This window comes from Littorina saxatilis, linkage group LG15 (assembly GCF_037325665.1).
Source record: "Littorina saxatilis isolate snail1 linkage group LG15, US_GU_Lsax_2.0, whole genome shotgun sequence".
Taxonomy (NCBI): domain Eukaryota; kingdom Metazoa; phylum Mollusca; class Gastropoda; order Littorinimorpha; family Littorinidae; genus Littorina; species Littorina saxatilis.
In genome coordinates, this window is record NC_090259.1 from 9,936,035 (window position 1) to 9,961,818 (window position 25,784).

The 25,784-nt window shown below is 47.7% G+C and overlaps 1 protein-coding gene across 2 annotated transcripts in view; it reads right to left on the minus strand.

The window, feature by feature from the left end:
- LOC138948487 (ATP-dependent RNA helicase A-like) overlaps positions 1-25,784 on the minus strand; it is a 72,435-nt gene that overhangs the window by 6,656 nt on the left and 39,995 nt on the right. For both annotated transcript variants that reach the window (XM_070320043.1, XM_070320044.1), the window contains 10 exons: positions 24,068-24,171; positions 22,616-22,714; positions 20,954-21,068; positions 20,034-20,128; positions 12,149-12,222; positions 11,555-11,707; positions 9,722-9,882; positions 8,877-8,988; positions 7,170-7,337; positions 181-364 (listed from right to left, as the gene is read on the minus strand). In XM_070320043.1, coding sequence (XP_070176144.1) covers positions 181-364; positions 7,170-7,337; positions 8,877-8,988; positions 9,722-9,882; positions 11,555-11,707; positions 12,149-12,222; positions 20,034-20,128; positions 20,954-21,068; positions 22,616-22,714; positions 24,068-24,171 — 1,265 coding nt within the window. The remainder of the gene's footprint in view (positions 1-180; positions 365-7,169; positions 7,338-8,876; positions 8,989-9,721; positions 9,883-11,554; positions 11,708-12,148; positions 12,223-20,033; positions 20,129-20,953; positions 21,069-22,615; positions 22,715-24,067; positions 24,172-25,784) is intronic.

Sequence of the window (25,784 nt, forward strand, 5' to 3'; positions counted from 1 at the left end):
CGGTCACTGTACACATCTCTTCATAAAAAAATAGTAAGAAGGATTTGTAACTGTGAGCTGTCATATTAACATAGACTTTACAATTTTACTGCAATGTCCAGCAACTGATGCTTGGCGTCACTGATCAAAAAGCTACCTCCCCCTTCCCATGACACCCCCCCCCCCCCCTTTCACTCGTACCACATCCAGTCTGTTGTCAGGCCCGGTAAAGTTGAAAGGCTGTGGCAGCAGACTCTCCTCGGGGAAGCCGATGTTCACCAGAATGTCTCTCAGCTGGTTCTTGGCCTCGCATGTCATGCGCAGCGTCTGCATGTTGAGCGACTTGTGCTCGCAGAAGTTCAGCTCACTCTGCTCGCCTCCACACCTGGTGAAGGCAAAGGTGAGTTACAGCATTACCACAAGATTTGGGGGCGGGGATGTAGCTCAGTCGGTAGCGCGCTGGATTTGTATCCAGTTGGCGGCTGTCAGCGTGAGTTCGTCCCCACGTTCGGCGAGAGATATTTATTTCTCAGAGTCAACTTTGTGTGCAGACTCTCCTCGGTGTCCGAACACCCCCCGTGTGTACACGCAAGCACAAGACCAAGTGCGCACGAAAAAGATCCTGTAATCCATGTCAGAGTTCGGTGGGTTATAGAAACACGAAAATATCCAGCATGCTTCCCCCGAAAGCGGCGTATGGCTGCCTAAATGGCGGGGTAAAAACGGTCATACACGTAAAATTCCACTCGTGCAAAAAATACACATAGTGTACGTGGGAGTTTCAGCCCACGAACGCAGAAGAAGAAGACCACAAGATTTGTGCATGTGGAGTAATTGTTACGATACAAGATGTTAAATACAAAATTTTATAAGTAAATTTTAATTTAATTAATATACTTACCCAACTCACATATAGCAATTAACTCTAGTTCAGTGCTGGTTACGCTGTACGCGTCCCCTTGGTAACAAGGGAGACCACTCTAAAAAAGAGAGTGACCAATCCCATAAGGCCAGACCAACTACCGGTCCGCCATTTGTATCATTCCATCGAAGCCCAACTCACTCCCTTTTTTAGTCCCAAATACCACCACAGCGGGGAGGCGGGAGGGATTAAACGATGTGAGTTGGGTAAGTATATTAATTAAATTAAAATTTACTTATAAAATTTTGTATTAAATTACATACACTATACCCAACTCACATATAGCAGATTGCTACTATAGGTGGTGGGTACTTACCAAAATTCAACCACGCAGGACTTGCCCCGCGGCTACCATCGCTGGTAGCGCAGAGCTGCCATCCTGCCTCAGTGAAGCGACGTCCCTGAGGTAAAAGTTTATAAAAACATCCTCTGATCTCCAGTATGCTGATTCTAGCACTTCAGCCAGACGACCAGACTTGAGGACGGCCAAAGAGGCCGCCCAGGCTCTTGACTCATGAGTTCTTGCAGAGGTGAGAGGCAAGACAGCCCTAGACTCTCCTGACTGAGCCTCCCACCAGGCATAAGCCTGCTTGATCAGTGTAGATACCCACTTGGTCAACGTGACCTTCGCAATATCCTTATCCCTAGCTGTGTTTAAGGAAATAAAGAGCAGCTTTTGGGTTTCTGAGCGAATATGCCGAGTTCGTGACAGGTAGAGGCTGAGCGACCGGACGGGACAATTAGCTAGATCTGGATCTCCAGGAGCTAAAACCGTGCTTAACGGCAAGATATGCAAAACAGGCGAAACATGACCGGGCTTCTGATTCTTAGCGAGGAAGCCGGGAATAAATTTGAGAGACAACGAACCATCCTTTTCAAAGGAAATGTCTTTCCCTAGACCGGACAAAGCATGAATTTCGCTACCTCTCCTTGAAGTAGCAAGCAAAGTTAAAAACACGGCCTTGCGAGTCAAATTAAGCAAAGTAGCCGAACGGATGGGCTCAAACTCCCCCGAGGCTAAGAAACGTAAAACCAAAAATAAATCCCAGGCAGGGAGGTGCGATTTAACCCGAGCGGCTGTAAGGGAAGCGCCCTTCAGAACACTAGAGATCACCCCGCCAAGTGAGATCTTACGCCCCAACTGTAAAAGAGTTGAGGATATCGCCGACCTCCTTACTCTAAGGGAAGAGGGAGAACCTCCCTGCTCTGCCAACCACGCAAGGTGGTTGGCTACCTGCATGGACCTTGGTGCAAGGGGATTAACCCCGTTAAGCGCGCACCACCTAGCCCAAGCTGCCCAGTGCGAAGAGTATACCGAAGATGTAGACTCTCTATGGGCGTGGCGGACGAACTTTACAGTAGACGCAGAGGCCCCCGCCTTAAGCAGAGCGCTTCGGATAGAATCCAGGCGTGAAGGCTCAAGAGCCGCGGATTTTCGTGGGGGATGCCTGACCGAGGCTGCACGAGGTCCCCCTTTTTCACGGCGAGAGGGATCGGAGGCCGAACTGCTAGACGCAGTAGGTCGGGAAACCAGTGCTGGCTTGGCCAAAACGGAGCGACCAGAACCAGCGCTGGCTTCTCTAAGTCTACTTTTCTGAGGACCTTTCCGAGGAGGCAAAACGGAGGGAACGCATACGCTGTCAGGTTTGCCCAACTGATTTCCAAGGCATTCACCCTCCAGGCCAGAGGATCTGGGAAGGGGGAGACAAAGAGAGGGAGCCTTGCTGAAAACCTCGTTGCGAAAAGATCGATCACCGGCTTGTCTATCTGCAACCAGAGACGATCCAGGGATTGGTGTGAGAGGGTCCACTCCGAGTGAACCACCTTGTCCCCCCTGCTCAAACTGTCCGCCAGGACGTTCAGACTTCCCTTCAGGTAAACAGCTGAAAGAAGGATGCCATGAGAGTTGCACCACGTCAGAATGAGGCAGGCTTTGTCTGACAGACTGGGAGACCGTGTCCTCCCCTGCTTGTTCACATACGACGCCACCGTCGTGTTGTCTGTGTGAATCCTGACATGTCTGCCCTCCAGCAAGGGCCTGAACGCCCGCAGAGCCAGAGAGACTGCCTCCAACTCCAGCAGATTGATGTGAAGGGAGCTTAGTGTTGAGTCCCACACCCCCGACACCATCTGCCCGTCTAGATGAGCCCCCCACCCTGACAGAGAAGCATCCGTAAAGAGCTCCTTCTCTGGCTGAGGGCACACAATGGGAACTCCCTGAAAGAGCACCGGGAGCAGCCACGCGCGAGTGGTCTCCAGAAACCACACCCCAAGAGGGATCTGAACGTTCCAATCCTGGACTGACTGGTCCCACCTTGACTGCAGAGCGACCTGAAACGGCCGTTTGTTCACTCTGCCCAGCGGGATAAGAGTTGCCATAGACTCCATTTGCCCCAGCACCGACGTAAGAACCCGAGCACTGGCCTGATTCTCTCCGTCGAGAGAGCGTATCAGTGCCTGGAGTTTGTCCACTCGTCTCTGAGACGGGCGAACTGACCAGGCCCGCGTATCGAACTCCATGCCCAGATACACAAAACTTTGGGATGGAACCAGTTCCGATTTTGTGCGATTGATCGAGAATCCCAGCTGCGAAGCTTGACTCAGAACCGTCTGAGTATGCAGATCGCAGAGATCCTTTTGCTGGTGCAGGATTAACCAGTCGTCCAGATAGGCTCTTAACCGGACCCCGTCCTTCCTTACAAGAGCGCACAGCTGCCGCACAACCATCGTGAACACCCAAGGGGCTAGCGACAGGCCAAACGGCAGAGCTCTGAACTGATACACTTTGTCCCCCCAGGGGAAGCGTAGCCACTTCCTGTCCGAAACGTGAATGAGGATGTGGAAGTACGCGTCTGTTAAGTCTACAGACGTCGCCCAGTCCCCCGGACGCAACGCCTCCCGAACAGAGGTAGCCGTCTCCATGGTGAACCGTATTGTTCGTAAGAACTTGTTCAGAGAGGAAAGATCCAAGACCGGCCTCCAAGCCCCCGAGGCTTTTGGTACTACGAACAGCCGCCCGTAATACCCCGGAGACCGCAGATCTATGACCTCCTCTATTGCTCCCTTGAGCAACAGAGCAGTCACTTCCTTTTGAACAGCATCTCGTGCTTCTAGATCCTTTGGCGCCCTGCAGGGCGGGATTATCCTGACCAGAGGAGCCTTCTCCTCTGACCAGAGCAGCCGGAACCCCGAACGCACGATCCCAGTAACCCACTTGCTGTCCACTAATTGTAGCCAGGAAGTGAGGGCCCTGGACGGGCCGCCCGCTACAACAAGCGCGGGGGCTACCGGGACGTGCTGTTCGGGGAAGTTTCATTGGGGGTGAGGCTTGCGCCCCGACCCCCTAGAGCCTCCAAAAGACTGCCCCCTCTTCTGATAGGGCGCTCCACGGCCCCTACCCCTAGAGGCAAAGGACTGTTTATGCGCCTTGCCACCCCCAGAAGAGGAAGCCTGAGGCTTGCTGGCAGCCTGAGTCTGCGTGCTGGACTTGCTCTGCGGCTTCTGGAACCCGTGCTGCGCGATGCGCGCAATCGCAATGTCTCTCGCATCCTGGGTCTCTTTCCGGAGAGCGTCAAGAGAAGATTGACCCAGCAGAGCACCCTCCGAAAAAGGCGAGACCTTCAGACCCTCTATGGTAGCCTTGTCCGAGATCTTAGAACCCGCCAAAAAGGCTGACCTAGACAACACCGCATGGGTGTAAAGCCTTGCCGACAAAGCCATCTGCTCTCTCGTCACTTTAGCCAAAGTAGACAGGAGAGTAGTAGCCACAGCAGGAGAAGCGTCGAACCGAAACTCAAAAGGATCGAGCGAGGACGCAATAGATCGAGAGAGCGACCTCTGTAACGACTCAGAGACAGAGGACAACTCTAGAAGAGACCTACCGGTCTCCTCTATGGCCAACAGAGAACTTTCAGTGCAAGGGACAGGCTTGTCCTTCCTGTAAGCATCCTCTCTTAGACTGGCCAGTTCCGGTGAAACCGGAAGTGCACAAGATGGCAAAGCAAAGGATTCGATCAAGTTGACCGGAAACGGATTCAACCTAAAGCTGTGCGAAGAGGAAGCAGGACGATCCCCCTCTTTCACAACCCAAGGCAACACTTCCTCCGGAACCTCACCATGCTGAGCTAGCAGAGGGACCGGAGCATGCCGTTTACCCTTCAGGGTAGATGCCATCTCAACAGCAATAGTCGGCGATTCCCGAAAGCGGAAGTGAGGCTTCTGCTCCCTCGCACCCCGGAAATCGTCCAGTGCCGAAAGGGGTGGGGCAAGATTCATCTTACTTTCCACCACCCCTTCCGGGAAGAACTTAAACGCCGCTTCCGCTGCCAGTGCCACCATGGCTGGGAGCTTGAAGGGCAAGTTCAGTTGGGTGTCCCCCGGAACGGAAGGAGCACCCTCGTCAGTATCCCCGTCCTGCTCTTGAAAGCAGTCCGGAAACCGACCCTCGGACACACCGTGTTCCGACCAAGGATCGTCACCGACAACTTCCTGCCCCCTGGGCGGAAGAGGACTCAGCACCTCGCCGGCACTCTCTATGAGTTGCGGACCGAGAGCCTTACCCTTTCGCTGATCAGGGCCCAGACCCGCAACCGACCCCCTGTCACAGCAGGAGGGGCCAGCCGCGGTATCTGAGCTTTCGCGGTGCAACTTTCGTTGGCCCGCTACTCGCTCCTGACCACGCACACCGCTTTCGCCAGAGAACCCAGCTACTCGCGGTGTCAACATACCTTTGTCAAGTGCGGGCACGTTCAGCAAAGACACCCAGCGTGAGCCACCATCCTGCGGAGCATGAACATCTGCCTGAGTCACAGTAGCAGACGGCCGGGCGGAAGTAGAGGAGGAAGTCAAAGGAGACGACCCGATCCTGGCAAGAGAACAAACATCCGAAACACCGGACGGGAGGGAACGAAGTTCCTCCCTAGTAGAGGAAAGCTCCGACGCTAATGTCGAAACTTGCGCACTAAGTGTCAACAACAGAGAAGCTACCTCCGCATTAGCTAAACCTGGGCAAGGTGTGGAATCCGAAACACCGGAGGCCAAGCCAGAAACATTAACTTTATCTAAGGCAACTTTAGACAGAGGAGGGCTAACATGCTTGTCAGCCAAAACCGGTGACTTAGCGGAAGACGAATCAGAAGTCAAAGACACGTCAAGTCCAGCGCTCTTACTAGACTTACGCGAAGATTTCCTAGAAGGAGTCGCATCAGCCGAGACCTGTCTCGAACTAGGCTTCTTCAACGCACTATCTTTGAGTGCCGCTTCCGCCATTACAACAACAAACTCACAAAAATTTTCAGTCAAAAAATTTATAAGTTCGAAAGCAGCGACAAACGTCGCTAAAGTTGCGATAAATCAGAAAGATCTCACCCCACACAGCGTAGGAACAGGTGTAAAGCTTCAGGCGGTACCAAGGGGTGCATCCGAAGTCCTAAGACCAAGGTGTAAAGCTGACAACAGCAGGAGCGTACATAAAACGCGACCAGACCCTTGGATCGCTGAGAGTGGAATGATACAAATGGCGGCGTATGCGCACGCATACGGAAGTCGGACCGGTAGTTGGTCTGGCCTTATGGGATTGGTCACTCTCTTTTTTAGAGTGGTCTCCCTTGTTACCAAGGGGACGCGTACAGCGTAACCAGCACTGAACTAGAGTTAATTGCTATATGTGAGTTGGGTATAGTGTATGTAATTTAATGGAATTGAGCTGCAATGTTTTATCCGAGTTCAATCACCTACCAAGTGTTACACCTCTATACTTGAATGCAAAGAAGTTAAAGACAACACATCATGCCTTGGGGCTATTACGCACATTGTTATTTTGCTTTTATCAGCTTGAATCAAAGTCCTCTTTCCTCTTGCAGATTTCAGACACGGAGAAATCTTCCCTTGAAATGCTTTCACTTTTCTAACCAAAGCTAACTGAAGAAAAGCAAAAATCCCTGATAATCGAATAGAGTTGTGGAAAATGTTGAAATTAACATTCAAAATGGTGAAATTAACACTCAAAATGGTGAAATTAACACTCAAAATGGTGAAATTAACACTCAAAATGTTGAAATTAACACTCAAAATGGTGAAATCTGATGCAATTCTGAGAGCATCTATATGTTTCTTCATTTGACATTTTGGGGAAAATTGTGAATTCACAGAAAAGTGTGAGTAGCCCTGTGCAACCCAACACCCAAACAAAGGCATACTGACCATGTTCTACCACCCTACCTTATTCTTCTATTTCTCTGAAGAATTCATTTTTAATCAGTTCATTCACCTGGCTTCCTCCCACATCTGGAAAGCGTTGAGTAGAGCTGCGTGGTCGCTGTGGCGTGACCCCGCCAGAGACTTGTGCATCCAACCGAGACGTCGCTGATCCATGCCGGTGACGAACGGTTCTGGGAATGTGCTGCTGGCTGCGATGGTGCACATGGCGTCTCCAATGCTGCACGACACAGAAAGAAACACATCACCTGAGTTTGAGCAAAATAATTACTATAGACACTATTAAAGATGTGGCTTCTGAGACAATGACAAAATTGGAACTTGAGAGAATAACAAGCAATGAAATGAACAAGCGACTTTAATTCTCTTAAAAGGATGATCGCCGCAAGCTCATATGTTGCTCCTTCTCCAAGGCACTCTAACTAACATACATAGTCATACACAATGCTTGTCATTCTGATCTAATAACTCCTGCAAGAAATGCTACAAAGTCACTGTACTTATCTCAACAAAGGTGATTTAAACATGTCCACACTGCAGTGTGCAAAAATAGTCTGCTCACTTGAACTGCATACCACTCCATCGTAATAGAATGCATTTTGGTTCTGGTGTAGCAACTCCACAGTACAACAGGTATTCTTCAAAAAACTAATACCAATCTCAGATTTGCTACTATCACTTAACAAGAAGGGCAAAGCCCATACGACTCACATGCTTTACACATTTTTCCTACCAAAATACATGTGACCTTGACCCAAGGTCAAGGTCATCCAAGGTCATGCAACACAAAGCTGTTAATTCAAGACATAGGAAGTACAATGGTGCTTATTGGCTCTTTCTACCATGAGATATGGTCACTTTTAGTGGTTCACTACCTTATTTTGGTCACATTTCATAAGGGTCAAAGTGACCTTGACCTTGATCATATGTGACCGAATGTGTCTCATGATGAAAGCATAACATGTGCCCCACATAATTTTTAAGTTTGAAACAGTTATCTTCCATAGTTCAGGGTCAAGGTCACTTCAAAATATGTATACAATCCAACTTTGAAGAGCTCCTGTGACCTTGACCTTGAAGCAAGGTAAACCAAACTGGTATCAAAAGATGGGTCTTACTTTGCCCTATATATCATATATAGGTGAGGTATTGAATCTCAAAAACTTCAGAGAAAATGGGAAAAATATGAAAAATAGCTGTTTTTTAGGCAACATTTATGGCCCCTGCGACCTTGACCTTGAAGCAAGGTCAAGATGCTATGTATGTTTTTTGGGGCCTTGTCATCATACACCATCTTGCCAAATTTGGTACTGATAGACTGAATAGTGTCCAAGAAATATCCAACGTTAAAGTTTTCCGGACGGACGGACGGACGGACGACTCGGGTGAGTACATAGACTCACTTTTGCTTCGCATGTGAGTCAAAAAGTCAATGCAAGTATTAGTAGGTTCACAATTTGCCTAAAGCAAGTACCAACCAACTAATCAAAGGAAATATTGACGCTGCACATACATTTGATAACATATGGCTGGGACGGGGACGTAGCTCAATCGGTAGAGCTCTGGCATCAAAACCAGTTTATTGACAACGGCATGGGCACGGCTTTAAGCACACTCTTCAAAGTGTCCCAACACCCCCCTCTGGACACACATTTGTTTGAAAGTATCAGGGTATGGAAAATGCAAATTCACGCAAGCAGGAGGAAAAAAGCTGGGTAGCATGATTCTGTCGCTGAACGCAATCCCCAGGGATACTCACTAGAAGACACAGCCATAGATGATCATCTTGCCCAGGTGAGGCTCGATGGGCATGCGCGCCAGGATGCGTCCCAGGGGAGTCAGCTCGTCGTTGCTGTCAAGGGCATGCATGGCTGCAACATAAAACATTAACAACTATGTTATAGACTGATAACTGTAAATACATCATTAAAATGGGACACGCACTGCATGACTATCAAACTCAAACGAGAAAATTAGATAGTTGAACCCAAACAGAAACCATCTACAACAGCATGTCACAGGTTCAGACATAATTTTCATAGCTAAGAAAATTATCTGTATTTCCGCAACAGCATGTCTTGGGCCAGAATACCAAGAAACTTTGGCTACAGCCATACAGAAAACCCTTTGGGCCGGTATGCAGGTATCTTATCACGACAACTCTCACCTCTAAGGGTGGCTTCAGCCTCCACCACAGCGTCAGACATCATATCCACTACAGTATTGCGCCCAACACTCATCACAACAACTCACACCTCTCAGAGTGGCTTCAGCCTCCACCACAGCGTCAGACATCATATCCACTACAGTATTGCGCCCAACACTCATCACAACAACTCTCACCTCTCAGAGTGGCTTCAGCCTCCATCACAACGTCAGACATCATATCCACTACACTATTGCGCCCAACATTCATCACAACAACTCTCACCTCTAAGGGTGGCTTCAGCCTCCACCACAGTGTCAGACATCATATCCACTACAGTATTGCGCCCAACACTCATCACAACTCACACCTCTAAGAGTGGCTTCAGCCTCCACCACAGCGTCAGACATCATATCCACTACACTATTGCGCCCAACATTCATCACAACAACTCTCACCTCTAAGAGTGGCTTCAGCCTCCACCACAGCGTCAATGGGCGGCGGCTCCACGGCTTTGGACAGGAAGCCGGAGATGGACCCCAGACGCAACAGTTTGATGGACAGCGCCAGCTCGTGCAGGGGGGTGCGGAAAATCTCCGGCGTTGTGTGCTGATCCAGCCTGAAAGAAGAATTAAGGGTTGAAGTTTTATCAGACCTGGGAACCCCTGTTTTGCACTAGGAGTATTCGCAACGGAACTTGGCGTATTTTCAGAAAAATGAGTGTACTCCACACATCATTTGAACATCCCAAATACTGGATCGGCTTCAAGATGTGCTTGTGAAGAAAAGTAGTCTCTGACTTTTTTTGGATCGCATTTTTATTCCAACGACCGTACTGATCGTATTTTAGACAAACTAGGTGAACTCGTATGGGTCCCTGGTCTGTTTTATGTGCCACACCGCTTTTTACTCTGCAACATGGGCAGACCTGTTTACCCCCAACACTTGACAAGAGTAATGGTCAAGTCAAAAAAATAGTAATCTGATGACCAAAATAGTAACCCAGTGGTTACAAACGCCAACATTAGCAACACAAACCTAATTTGAAGTACATTTGAAAATCGTAGTCAGGACTTAAATGGATCATTTTTCCCCCTAAAAGCCTAAAAAAAAATAGTAAATTACTCCAAAATAGTACGGGTAAACAGGTCTGCATGGAGGGCGGGGATGTAGCTCAGTCGGTAGCGCGCTGGATTTGTATCCATTTGGCCGCTGTCAGCGTGAGTTCGTCCCCACGTTCGGCGAGAGATTTATTTCTCAGAGTCAACTTTGTGTGCAGACTCTCCTCGGTGTCCGAACACCCCGTGTGTACACGCAAGCACAAGACCAAGTACGCACGAAAAAGATCCTGTAATCCATGTCAGAGTTCGGTGGGTTATAGAAACACGAAAATACCCAGCATGCTTCCTCCGAAAACGGCGTATGGCTGCCGAAATGGCGGGGTAAAAAACGGTCATACGCGTAAAATTCCACTCGTGCAAAAAAAACACACGAGTGTACGTGGGAGTTTCAGCCCACGAACGCAGAAGAAGAAGAAGAAAGGTCTGCATGGGCAGCATCTGCCTTCGAGGAAAAACTGAGGCAAGTTACAATGTTACATGTAGGTTGCCTCAGTGTTTCAACGGAAATGCAAGGAAAAAGAAGGGACAGCATCTCTTCCACAACCCAGAAATAAAAGTTATTTTGGAATACGTCTATTTGCACAAAATCACGCAGCGTGACACCGTCTTCGAGGGTATGCACGCTAGGTATCTGTGTGTTTCCTATTCCCTAGACTTGTGTTGGAAACTGTGCATCTTTAACATGTGCATGGGGAGAAAATGAGACCCCTCCTGATTAGAATCTGCACTGAAAAATGTATTTAGAACTAGGAATCTTTACAATATTTCCAGGAGTGGGTTCCAAAGCATACAAGAAGGGAGAGAGAGGATTTGGTTGCAAGAGATCCATTATACAGTGGGTCAGCCCTTTTAGGACTCCCTCCCTTTAAGTTTAAGACCTTGATTTTCTCAGATTTTGGAAGGTCTTACAAGGGAGGTTCCACTGTACTATTTCAAGTTAAGAGTACCAAAGTACACAAGAAGGGGAGAGAGAAAATGGGGCTGCAAGACCTGCACTATACAGTGCAACCCCCCTTTTAAGACCCCCCAATTTAAGACTCCCTCCCTTTTAATTTAAGACCTGGTTTTCTCAGACTTTGTGTTCATAATCTCTGTCAATTGACCTTCTTTTTAAGACCTGGTTTTCTCAGATTTGTGGAGGTCTCAAAAGCGGGGTTCCACTGTACTCACTTCTCAAATCGTGCGCGGCTACACATGTGGAAGGCAAATCCGGGGCGCACACGACCGGCTCGCCCCCTCCGCTGTTCCAGGTTGGTCTTGGATGCCCAGACTGTGGCGTAGTTAGTCATGTTGTTGTGCGACGTGAACAGCTTCATCTTCAGCCTGAAACACACACGCAAATTGAATCATTTATTAGGAATTTGAAAGTAAAGGAAGACTTGATAGTCCTCAGCATGGCTTTACTTCTGAATGAAAGAATCCTATGCAGCAGGGGAAGATATTCATCACAGCTCCTTCCAATGTGCCCCCCCCCCCCCCCCCCCCCCCATGTCCTACGTCCTAACATCAGGGGGTTGAATTTAACTGAACACAACATACACACATTTTACACACACATACAACAATAAGTCTGTGACATCAAACACATTTTTGTGTGTTTATCTAACTGCTCTAGTTTCACACCAGCAAGTCTTATGATATACAAATAGGTATCTATTCAAATGAAGCTGACAGTGAAGTTGACGTTTCTATTTCTTCTGGTCCAATTTCAAGCCTTGTATGCAAAGAACAGTGGTTATCTTTAGAGAAAGAAACACGTCTTACTTGCAGGAGTCGATGACATAGACCACATCGTTGATGGTGACACTGGTTTCTGCTATGTTGGTGGACAGGATGATCTGAAATCACAACCATGAAGAATCAGATACATAAACACCTTATCGGATTTTTGGTAGAGTGAATTACTTCTTTATGTATCGATTGAACATTGGATTGTCCTTCTTTGAGCCATGTGACGTCACAGGCCGACAAAAATTCCTATTTAGGCGGCCAGCCGAGACTACAAAATAGTGCAAATTTGTGTGCGTTCAATCGAAAGAACTAAAAGGAATTCTAACCAGAATCGATCAATACATAAATGTTATTTGTATTTTTGACCAAAATATGACATTTTACACAGATCGAGACAGTCAGTGTTCCTCCGAGACCGCACTAGCAGTCAAATGTCATATTTTGGTCAAAAATACAAATCGAAAATTTTTAATTAAATTTTTAATTAAATTTTGATTTAATATAATATACTTACCCAATTCTTATGAATGCATTGACTTTAGTCCCACATGCTAGATGTCGAAAAACCTCTCAAATTACCTGCCCTTAGTAGGGTGGTAACCAAGCTAAAAGCGACGCCATAGCCGTTGCTATGGCCTGACCTTGCTCGGTTACCCATAACACCCTGCGCACCACGTGAGCGCTAGCATCCGTCATGTTCATTCGAGACTATTAGTCAAACAAACCCCCAAGGACATAATCCAGCGGGGACGGATGGGAGGGTATTAACTATAAGAATTGGGTAAGTATATTATATTAAATCAAAATTTAATTAAAAATTTTCGATTTAATCACATATTCTTACTCCAATTCTTATGAATGCAGATTCCTCCTAAAGGTGGAGGGAACTTACTTATGTCCTTGTAAGCACCTGCCCTGCAGCCACCAAAGCCGGCAAAGCACTAGAGCCATCCAGCCGTGTGCAAGAGATGTCACGAAGGTAGAAGTTGATGAAAACATCGTCTGACTTCCAGTAAGCTGTCTGCAAGACATCACTTAATCGCCCTGAACGTAAGACGGCCACAGAGGACGCCCAGGCTCTGGCCTCATGTACTCGAGCTGATGTCAGAGGAAGGACTGAACGCCCCCCCCTCTCCTGAGAGAGCCACCACTCATAAGCTCGTCTAATGAGGGTCGCCACCCATCTTGCAAGGGTCAATTTCGATATGTCCCTGTCATATTTCGTGTTCAATGAAATGAACAAAAGTTTCTGGCTTTTGGCCCTAACCAACTGAGTGCGAGCCAAGTAAGACTTCAAGGCTCTGACTGGACAGTTAGCTAAGTCCGGATCGTGCGAAGCTAGGATAGTCCCAAGCGGGGGGACTCGGACCACGGGCGGGGATTGACCTGGCTTTTGATTTTTCGCGAGAAAGCCAGGCCGGAAATGAAGCGACATAGAACCATCGCGCTCAAACGCTATGTCTTCCGACAGACCCGACAAGGCATGTATCTCACTGCCTCGCCGAGCAGTAGCCAGAAGAAGCAGAAAAACCGTCTTGCGTGTTAAATCAGTCAGGCTAGCAGCCTGCAAAGGCTCAAACGCCGCAGAACGCAAAAATTCTAAAACCAAAAATAAGTCCCATGCCGGGACAGAGGTCCGTCTCTGCGCTTCCTGGAGAGCGGCCCCTTTGATCACACTAGCAATCACTCCGTTAACGTTAATCAATCTGCCTATCTGTCTCAGAGTAGCAGATATAGCAGAACGTCGGACTCTCAAAGCAGAGGCCGAACTGCCCTGAGCAGACAAAAAAGAAAGATGATTTGCCACCTGTAACGAGCGCGGGGCCACAGCATTGACCCCCGTCTCCCTACACCACTTGGCCCAGGCGGCCCAATGGCAAGCATACACAGACGCAGTCGAGGACCTATGCGCCTTAAAAACCAAATCCAGCGTAGAGTCTGAAGCGCCGGATTTCCGCAGTTCCGACCTCACAGTCTCCAAACGTGTAGGCGCAGGGCCTGCGGGTCTCTGTGCGGGATGCCTGTTCTTGGCTGAACGAGCTCTCCCCGCACTAGATTTAGAGGGATCGGAACCCCTTTTGCCAGCAACAGCAGATCTGGAAACCACTGCTGGGAAGGCCACCAGGGGGCTACCAGCAGCAGGAGCTCCGGACGATCCAGCTCGGCCTTCCTCACCACTCTGCTGAGTAGAGGAAAGGGAGGATAAGCGTAGGCCTGAAGGCCGCTCCATGAGATCTCCAACGCATTGCTTGCCCAAGCTTCCGTGTCCGGAAAGGGAGACACGAAAATGGGAAGTCTCTTTGAAAATCTCGTTGCAAATAGATCGATCATGGGCTTCTCCACCTGTGCCCACAGGCGTTGGAGCGCCCCGTGAGTGATCGTCCATTCGGTGTGCAACACCTGAGAGGACCTGCTGAGCGCATCCGCCAGAGCGTTGAGCTTGCCCGGCAGGAACTCTGCTGAGATCATTATCCGATGCGAGTGGCACCACACCAGAACCTCGCACGCCCTGTCTGACAGGGAAAACGACCGAGCTCCTCCCTGCTTGTTGATGTAGGCAGCGACAGTGGTATTGTCCGTGTGCAACCGGACATGTCTGCCGCCCACCAGAGGGAGAAACGCAAGCAAACCGAGGGAAACAGCCTCCAACTCCAGGCGATTGATATGCCAAAGACGCTGGGCCTGAGTCCAAAGACCGGAGGCCGCCTGGCCCCCGATGTGGGCCCCCCACCCAGCCATAGACGCATCCGTAAACAGGTCTATGTCCGGAGGGGGCAGAGAGATGGGGACCCCCTGAGAGATCCAGTCTAGGTCCAGCCACCGAGCCGTCGCGTGACTGAACCATCCCTGCGTGGAGACGATTTTGTCCCAATCCTGCGAAGCCGGCTCCCAGAGAGAGCTGAGCGCAGCCTGGAAAGGCCTCTTGTACACCCTCCCTAAGGGAACCAGAGTTGCCATAGATTCCATTTGGCCCAGAATCGAGGTAAGGACCCTCACCGAAGCCTGCTGGCTGCCAGCCACGGCCGAAATGAGAGCATGAAGCTTCTGAATCCTCTCCTGCGTAGGCCGGACCGTCCAAGCGACAGTGTCGAACGCCATACCGAGGTAAACAAACCTCTGCGAGGGAGTCAATTCCGACTTCGCTTGGTTCACAGAGAACCCCAGGCTCAGAGCCCGGTTCAACACTACCTGAGTGTTCAAGAGGCACACTGATTGACTCTGACTCAGAATCAACCAGTCGTCGAGGTACGTCCGTAGACGAATACCTCTTTGCCTGATCAGCGCGGCCAACTGTCTGATCACCAAAGTGAAAACCCACGGGGCCAGGGACAGCCCGAAGGGCAGAGCCCTGAATTGAAAGATCCGATGACCCCAGCGGAACCGGAGCCACTTTCTGTCCACTTGATACATAAGGATATGAAAGTAGGCGTCCGTCAAATCCACCGAAGTCACCCAATCTCCCCGGCGTAGGGCCTCCCTGACCGAAGCTGGCGTTTCCATACGAAACTTGATCTTCCGCAGAAACTTGTTCAAGACCGAAAGATCGAGAACAGGCCTCCAGCGGCCCGACGCCTTGGGCACAACAAACAGGCGTCCGTAAAACCCCGGCGATGAGTGATCCACAATCTCCTCTATAGCCTCTTTGGCCAAAAGAGACCTGATCTCTGTCTCTATGGCCGCTCTGGCCTCTGGGCTGGCCGGAAAACGAAAGGGAGGAGGAACCCTGGTCAAGGGAGCCTTTTCCCCCTCCCACAACAGCCGGAATCCCGATCGCACCACCCTCAAAATCCATTGGCTGTGCACTAACGCCTGCCACATGGAAATGGCCCTGGTGGGGCCCCCCGCCACCACAAAAGTGGGGGGAACAGGGGTGATGTGATCGGGAGAGCCTCATTGGGGGGAGGGCTTTCGAGCCCCACCCCTCCCCTTCCCGAACGAGGGTTTCTTAGGATAAGGAGCACCCTTAGCTGGTGCGCCCTTATCTCCCTGTTCCTTAGGACGAGAGGCGTTGGGCGGCTTCTTGCTCCAGAAAGGCTTAGAAGAAGACTGAGATTTCTTTGGGGTTTTAAACGAAATCCCAACGAGATGTCTGTCTTTAGCCTCCTAAACTTCCCGCTGCCTTGCATCCAGAGCTACTCTACCCAGGAGAGAGCCCTCAACAAAAGGCGAGGAACGAAGCGAGTCCACCGTGGACTGCTGGGAAAAGCCTGCTTGAGAAAGCAGCAAATCACGCCGCGAAAAGACAGCATGAGCATACAGCCTCGCTGAAATGCTCATCCTCTCAGAATTCACCATCCCCAAAGCAGCAAGAAGTATGGAGATGTCACTGGCTGAGGCGTCTTCCCTGAGTCTAAATGGCTCCAAAGAGCCAGCAACAGCTCGAGTAAGAGCTCGGAGCAAAGACTCTGCCATAGAAGCCAATTCAAGATCAAGACGCCCAATCTCCTCCAGAGAGGAGAGAGAAGCGTCCGAGAACGAGACCCCCTCCTTAGCAGAAGGTTGCTTTGGCAACAAGGCAAGCAACTCCGGCGGAATTGGCAAAGTTGCCCTCGGCAAAGCAAAAGTCTGAACAAAGTTCCTTGACTTCACGTTCCAGTCCAGCTTTTTCTGCACTAACGGCGAAAAAGCAGTGGCCTGCGCGTTAGACGCTAGCCATGGATCAGCTGAAGCAGGCGCTGTATCATGAGCATGCAACAAAGGGAAAGGAGTTGGCGACAGACCGCTGCCCTGGGGGGCCGGTCGAGCCAAAAGTTGCGACATGTGATAAGCCACGGCAGGCGATTCCACAAAACGAAACGATTGTGAACTCTCCTGCGAAGGCCGAAAATCATTCGCCGCGGATGGTGGAAAAGAGACATCCTGTCCTGAATCCACCACCCCCTCCGGAAAGTAACGAGCTGCCACACAAGCCGCTCTTCTCATGGCTTGCCTAAAGCCAAAAGGCAAGGCCACAAACTCCTCATCTTCCACAGAAGAATCCGAATCCCCAGCCTCTACAGTATCACTGTACACAGGAGGGGACACAGGAGTAACAAAAGCGTGACCCGATCCCGCTTGCCACCCACCATCCCCCCCCTGCCCCACCGGGGTAGAAGGGTAGACAGTAGGCACAGAGGCCCGCCAAGAAGGCGGGGGGAGGGGGCCACCCGACAAAGCCGCGCCAGGCCCATTGTTGGTAGACCGATGACCGGGCGCTTGGCCCCAACAGTCAAAACCGGTCTGGCCAGTCTGAGCTACCCCGCCCGCTGTATGCGGTGGGAGTTGGCTCGTAGCTGCAGCAAGCGAACCCTGCGAGGGGTAAGACTGAGTGAGAGGCGAGACCGTGAAAGGCCGCCCCCACCCGTCAACCTGCTGTAGTCCCGTTGCCCCACCACCCCACCACCCCTGCTGGGGAGAGGGGCGGCTGCTAGCAGTGGACAATAGCGGCACTGACTGAGACGCCAGTCCAACAGCGGACACCCGATCATGCCCGGCGGGCGAGAAAGGGTGAGCCGCTACACCAGCCCCCACCCAGTCCCGCCCAGTGGGTGGGAAAGAGTGAGAAGCTGACACAGCCCCCTGCCCCCAGTGGGACAAGGTGGGACCAAACCCAGGCTGTGACTTACCATGCCCCCTCTCTCCCTCTCCCGCAAGGGGAGAGAGCTGACTTCCCACTGCAGTGTTGCTAAAAGCAAGCTGAGCGGGAAGAGAAAGAGAGGAAGCAGACCCCCTCTCCTTACGGAGAGAGTGTTCGAGCGCAACCGCAGCACTACCAGAGGCAGAGAGGGAAGGCCCGAACTGGCCAGGTGCACCAAGCAAGTGCGCAGAAGAAATGGCCGCCCGGCCACCCCCCCCATCCGCTGGAGTCGCCATAGTCGACGACGACGACGACCCCAGCCGAGCCAGGGAGGAAGGATCCCCTACCGCCGGAGGCAGAGGAGGGACCCCAGAGCGAGACGCAAACTGTTGAGAAATAAAATCAAACAATTCGGACTTCAACGAGCCCAGGGCTGAAGGCCCCGGCTCCTCACCCCCATCAGGGGACGCGAGCTGTGAGCGAACGGAACCCGTCCTCGGAGGGATAGGAACATCAAACGAAGTGCTATTTGCCGGATCTTCTACCCGCATAATAGGCAAATCAACGCTCTTGGCTTTACCCTTAGCTTTAGCTTTCTTAACTGGGCTAAGAGCCTTGTCGCCTTCCAGTCTCGCACTCAGTTTAGCTTTGTTGTCGGCCATTTTAAGACCGGCGAAAACAGTCACCCAGAACAAAATTATCTGCGTGCGTGTTCAAAACAAAGCTATCAACATTTACATTCCAAAAGTAAAAAGGAAAGATCTCACCAAAAGGTAGACGGACAGGTAGACCCCCAAGAACCGGCTAGTCTCACGGACGAGCAGGCATGTGAAGGCCAAAAGTGAGAGCGAAATTCGGACACGTCCACCGTGTGTTGTCGAAAGTCGAGAATGAACATGACGGATGCTAGCGCTCACGTGGTGCGCAGGGTGTTATGGGTAACCGAGCAAGGTCAGGCCATAGCAACGGCTATGGCGTCGCTTTTAGCTTGGTTACCACCCTACTAAGGGCAGGTAATTTGAGAGGTTTTTCGACATCTAGCATGTGGGACTAAAGTCAATGCATTCATAAGAATTGGAGTAAGAATATGTGATTAAATAACATTTATGTATTGATCGATTCTGGTTAGAATTCCTTCTCATGTAAATCATCATGAGCACCACCACAGATCTATCCGGGTATTTCCATGGGGTACAAGCATTCCTCCACTTGTAAATCATCATGAGCACCACCACAGATCTATGCGGGTATTTCCATGGGGTACAAGCATTCCTCCACTTGTAAATCATCATGAGCACCACCACAGATCTATCCAGGTATTTCCATGGGGTACAAGCATTCCTCCACTTATAAATCATCATGAGCACCACCACAGATCTATGCGGGTATTTTCATGGGGTACAAGCATTCCTCCACTTATAAATCATCATGAGCACCACCACAGATCTATCCAGGTATTTCCATGGGGTACAAGCATTCCTCCACTTATAAATCATCATGAGCACCACCACAGATCTATGCGGGTATTTCCATGGGTGTTACAAAGATGTGAGTAGGATATTTGAGCTGTGAAACACGTCGTGATTTTAACTTCCCTAAAGATTGAATTGCGATGCGTAGGGGACAGAGAAGCGTTAGCACGGGTTTCGTGTGTTGCACGGGATTCGAACCCTCGACCTTCCGATTAAGAGGCCGACGTCTTACCACCCCGCCACAGCGCCCGTCTCACAACTGACACGCATGTCAATCTACTAAAAGCAGCCGGGCTGTAGATGTGTGTCCATGTGTGGATGTGGGAGGATACCCTTATTCCATAGTAAAAAGCCAAGACAGATATATTATGGTCATTTACAAGAAGGTTAACACAGGAAGAAGATTTTTTCTCCAGACACGAAAGGTATTTGTAACTTAAAAAGAAAATTCAGTTGAACCTCCTTTTTAACTTAGGACCTGAAAAACTCTGATAAAATCAGGTCTTAAAATGGAGGTCAATGAACACAAAATCTGAACACTGAATTTTTTTTGTTTTTCTTGTTGTTTGCTTAACGCCCAGCCGACCACGAAGGGCGATATCAGGGCGGTGCTGCTTTGACATTTAACGTGCGCCACACACAAGACAGAAGTCGCAGCACAGGCTTCATGTCTCACCCAGTCACATTATTCTGACACCGGACCAACCAGTCCTAGCACTAACCCCATAATGCCAGACGCCAGGCGGAGCAGCCACTAGATTGCCAATTCTAAAGTCTTAGGTATGACCCGGACGGGGTTCGAACCCACGACCTCCCGCTCACTGGACGGACGCCTTACCCCTAGGCCACCGGAACACTGAATTAAGAAAGGTGCGTTTAGGTGTCTTACCTTTGTGATACCGTCAGGCACAGGCTCAAAGACCTTGCGCTGCTCTTCGCGGGGAATCTGAGAATGCAGCGGCAGGATGCGGTACTTCTGACTTCCTGTTGACACCACACAATCAATCACAATCAATAAATAAATACATTAAAAAGTAATTATCACACACACAGACACAGAAACACAGATAGACACACACGCAGACACACAAACACAGATAGACACACACGCAGACACACAAACATACAGATAGACAAACATGCCAACAAACAAACACAGACACACAAACATACACATAGACACACATGCAGACACACGAACACAGACACAAATCGACACAAATGCAGACACACAGATAGACACACACACAGACACACAAACACACAGATACACACACGCAGACACAGATAGACACACATGCAGACACACAAACACACAAATAGACACACACACAGACACACAAACACACAAATAGACACACACACAGACACACAAACACACAGATAGACACACATGCAGACACACAAACACACAAATAGACACACACACAGACACAGACACACAAACACACAGATATACACACACACAGACAGACAGTGAGATACAGAAACACACACGCAGACATGCACACAAACACAAAGACACACAACAGGAATGTCCTTCGGCATCAGCACTAAAAAAAATTGCTGAATCTTATTTCAAATCACCAAAAATGTTGCTGTCAAATCGGCAGAACTGCCAAACTTTCTACATGGAAAAAAATATATTCTAACAATATCCCTCCACAAACACACACAACAACATACGTTAGCGCAAACATGCACATTCTTGCTATTCTTCGCACTGTAATGGCAGCTCGCTTTTCCAGCGAGAAAGCAGCCTGAATTTCCATGAGGATAACCTCACAGGACTTTATACCTTATCCTTACCAAACTCAGGTGAGCACTGCAGATGTCTCTGCAGCGTGACGATGAGGTTCCAGCCCGGCAGGAAGATGAGGACGGCGCCAGGAATTCCCAGACCCTGTATGTACTTCAGCAACGCCTGGACACACAACCACACACATCTCATTGATATTCATGATTAGACGATATTTGGAGATAAGTCTGGCTTTGTTACACCCCCGGTATAGGGGTGTGTATAGGATTCGGTCGATGTGTTTGTTTGTTTGTATGTGTGTTTGTGTTCGCATATAGATCTCAAGAATGAACGGACCGATCGTCACCAAACTTGGTGAACAGGTTCTATACATTCCTGAGACGGTCCTTACAAAAATTGGGACCAGTCAAACACACGGTTAGGGAGTTATTGGTGGATTAAGATTCTACAAGGACTTATAGAGGGACATATTAATGGTCAAAGGGAAATAACCTTCTCAGTTGGTGGCAGTGAGAATGGTAAGGACGGGGGTGTTTTTCCTACCTCGGAGGAATTTCTTGTATGTAATTTTGCTGAAAAAAAATTGTTTAAATCAAATAAGTCTGTCAAGTTTGTATGGGTTATGGAAGAGTTGCTTTCCCTTGTTTTCATAGAGAATCTGAGGCAAGCCTACAATGTCACACGTACCATTGCCTCAGTGTTTCTATGGAAATGCAAGAAAAAACAAGGAAAAGCAATTCTGCCACAACCCATAAAAACCAACACTTTTCTCAACAGCAATATGAAATCTTTTTAATGAAAGTGGTCCTAAACTTTTGCCACATTCACTTTCAAATATCAAACAGCCCTTGAATGCAAACTAAACCATTCAAATTATTTTGACACAAAGAAAAGACAGAACAAGCAAAAGCAAGAATTTAAATAACGGCAAGACATTACTGTGAAATCCCCTTTTTAAGAACACTCCAATTCAAGACCTCCACCCTTTTTAGAACTGGCTTTTTGAGATTTTTTGTATATATTAACATCTGTAAATTTACCCCCATTTTAAGACTTGATTTTCTGATTTTTAGAACTGGCTTTTTGAGATTTTCTGTATATATAACATCTGTAAATTTACCCTCATTTTAAGACTTGATTTTCTGATTTTTAGAACTGGCTTTTTGAGATTTTCTGTATATATAACATCTGTAAATTTACCCCCATTTTAAGACTTGATTTTCTGATTTTTAGAACTGGCTTTTTGAGATTTTTTGTATATATTAACATCTGTAAATTTACCCCCATTCTAAGACTTGATTTTCTGATTTTTAGAACTGGCTTTTTGAGATTTTCTGTATATATAACATCTGTAAATTTACCCCCATTTTAAGACTTGATTTTCTGATTTTTAGAACTGGCTTTTTGAGATTTTTTGTATATATAACATCTGTAAATTTACCCCCCATTTTAAGACTTGATTTTCTGATTTTTAGAACTGGCTTTTTGAGATTTTCTGTATATTATATAATATAACATCTATAAATTTACCCCCATTTTAAGACTTGATTTTCTGATTTTTAGAACTGGTTTTTTGAGATTTTTTGTATTTAACATCTGTAAATCTACCCCCATTTTAAGACTTGATTTTCTCAGATTTTACAAGGTCTTTAAAGGGGGTTCCATGTACAAGCAAAAGCAAGACAATTTTCCCATAAGAAAAGAACTCTCACCTCGACCAGTTCAAAGGACATCTCCTTCTCCGGCAGCATGGCCATGGCGGCCTTGGTGGCCTGGTTGTACTCGTTGCTCACCGCTTTGTTGCAGTTCTCCTGCACATCGTCATTCACAATTCACTCAAACATCTTTCTCTAATTTGGTATGCTTTCTGTCCTCGGAAACACGAATCCAAAGCCGCGATGGTTCCACACATCAAACAATCAGCCTGATTGGCCTTTACTTTGACAATCCACGTTTCACCTGAAAGCTCAAACCCATTCACCACCTCCAGTTATTGCATTTATTCCCCAGCTTGCTATGAATGAAAACTCGTGAAAATGATGACAACTTCTTCTTCTTCTGCATTCGTGGGCTGAAACTCCCACGTACACTCGTGTTTTTTAAATTTTACGTGTATGACCGTTTTTTACCCCGCCATTTAAGCAGCCATACGCCGTTTTCGGAGGAAAAAATGATGACAACTATTTATATCTCCTTGTTGACAAAATGCAGCAATAAAAATGTCACAACTCAGTTCAACATCAATCGTAATCAAGGAGGTTAGTTGGCAGAGCACTGGACATGTGATGCTTAGGTCACGGATTGGAATCAAGGTTGAGACGGACACAGGTCAACTTTATTTGAAGACTCATTCTCATAGACAGTATCTTTGTCCCATCTCTGGTGTAACGGCACTGGCACGTAAAAAACCTCGGTCATTCTGCCATAAGTTCAGGTGGCTGATTTCACCTAAACACACACACCTGGGTAGTGCAACTCTGTTGCTGCTAGCTTTCCACTGGGAGGAAGCCACCCACATTTGACAGCAATGGGGTAATAAAGTTACGGGAAAGGAAACTGAAAAAAACCCACCCATAACCAAATGAAGCAGAACACTGAGGACAAAATCTGAGAAACAAAGGGAGATAGTTCCTCTGAATAACAGACATCAGTAAGTGAGAGTGATCTATGTTGAACCAGTCTTTGCACCCGAGAGAACTGGAAATATTGAAATGAACAAACATTTTCATCATGAAGAGGGAAATTTGGTAACCTATGGGAAATTTTCTCAAGGAAGTTCAGGCTGCTAACCGTGGGAGCGGCATACAGAACGGGTTTAGAGCTACACATTATACAGCACCTATACGTTTGTGTTTACCAAGTCCTGCAAACTTTTGACGGGAACTTCTTATTTTTTACACAAACACAAACAAGAGTCTACACAGAACTTATTTTCAGAGAATGACGCCTTATTGAACCCAAGATCAAAAGCATGAATAAAGATGTTCTATTTTCCCCATTTGTACCCAGATAAGAGACTCAAAGACTGAGCTTTGTGATTACAAAAGCAATTTGTCCGATTTAAAAACAAAAACAAAAACGTGACTGCATTGCAAGTGAAGCATAACCTTTAAAATGATATCAGTATAATCTGCAGTGAGTAAATTGAAGACAGAGTACTGTACCTCCTGGTCATCGTCGTCAGGAGCGTCATCTCGGGACTTGCGCTTGCGGTCGTTGGGCTGGGGGATGAAGTTGAGCATCTGAATGCAGTCCTCCAGGTAGTACTCTGTAAACAAGAGCGTACAATTACACACCTACATGGTTTATTTATCACATGGGTGGTCTCTCTCACGAATGTAGGCTAAAGATGTTTATCACCCAACTGGGTTAATCGAGACTAAGCATCAGTGGGTCAAAATACTGGATTGGCTTCATGATGCCCATATGAGGAAAAGTCGTTGAGGAATTTTTTTTAGATTTGTTTCCTCTGACTACAGTGGAACCCCCATTTTAAGACCCCTTAATTTAAGACCTCCTACTTTTTAAGACTCTCGTTTCTGACATTCTGTTCATAGCCTCTGTAAGTTAACCTCCATTTTAAGACTCTCGTTTCTGACATTCTGTTCATAGCCTCTGTAAGTTAACCTCCATTTTAAGACTCTCGTTTCTGACATTCTGTTCATAGCCTCTGTAAGTTAACCTCCATTTTAAGACTCTCGTTTCTGACATTCTGTTCATAGCCTCTGTAAGTTAACCTCCATTTTAAGACTCTCGTTTCTGACATTCTGTTCATAGCCTCTGTAAGTTAACCTCCATTTTAAGACTCTCGTTTCTGACATTCTGTTCATAGCCTCTGTCAGTTAACCTCCATTTTAAGACTCTCGTTTCTGACATTCTGTTCATAGCCTCTGTCAGTTAACCTCCATTTTAAGACTCGTTTTTCTGACATTCTGTTCATAGCCTCTGTAAGTTAACCTCCATTTTAAGACTCTCGTTTCTGACATTCTGTTCATAGCCTCTGTCAGTTAACCTCCATTTTAAGACTCTCGTTTCTGACATTCTGTTCATAGCCTCTGTAAGTTAACCTCCATTTTAAGACTCTCGTTTCTGACATTCTGTTCATAGCCTCTGTAAGTTAACCTCCATTTTAAGACTCTCGTTTCTGACATTCTGTTCATAGCCTCTGTAAGTTAACCTCCATTTTAAGACTCTCGTTTCTGACATTCTGTTCATAGCCTCTGTAAGTTAACCTCCATTTTAAGACTCTCGTTTCTGACATTCTGTTCATAGCCTCTGTAAGTTAACCTCCATTTTAAGACTCTCGTTTCTGACATTCTGTTCATAGCCTCTGTAAGTTAACCTCCATTTTAAGACTCTCGTTTCTGACATTCTGTTCATAGCCTCTGTAAGTTAACCTCCATTTTAAGACTCTCGTTTCTCGGACATTCTGTTCATAGCCTCTGTAAGTTAACCTCCATTTTAAGACTCTCGTTTCTCGGACATTCTGTTCATAGCCTCTGTAAGTTAACCTCCATTTTAAGACTCTCGTTTCTGACATTCTGTTCATAGCCTCTGTAAGTTAACCTCCATTTTAAGACTCTCGTTTCTGACATTCTGTTCATAGCCTCTGTAAGTTAACCTCCATTTTAAGACTCTCGTTTCTGACATTCTGTTCATAGCCTCTGTCAGTTAACCTCCATTTTAAGACTCTCGTTTCTGACATTCTGTTCATAGCCTCTGTCAGTTAACCTCCATTTTAAGACTCGTTTCTGACATTCTGTTCATAGCCTCTGTCAGTTAACCTCCATTTTAAGACTCTCGTTTCTGACATTCTGTTCATAGCCTCTGTCAGTTAACCTCCATTTTAAGACTCTCGTTTCTGACATTCTGTTCATAGCC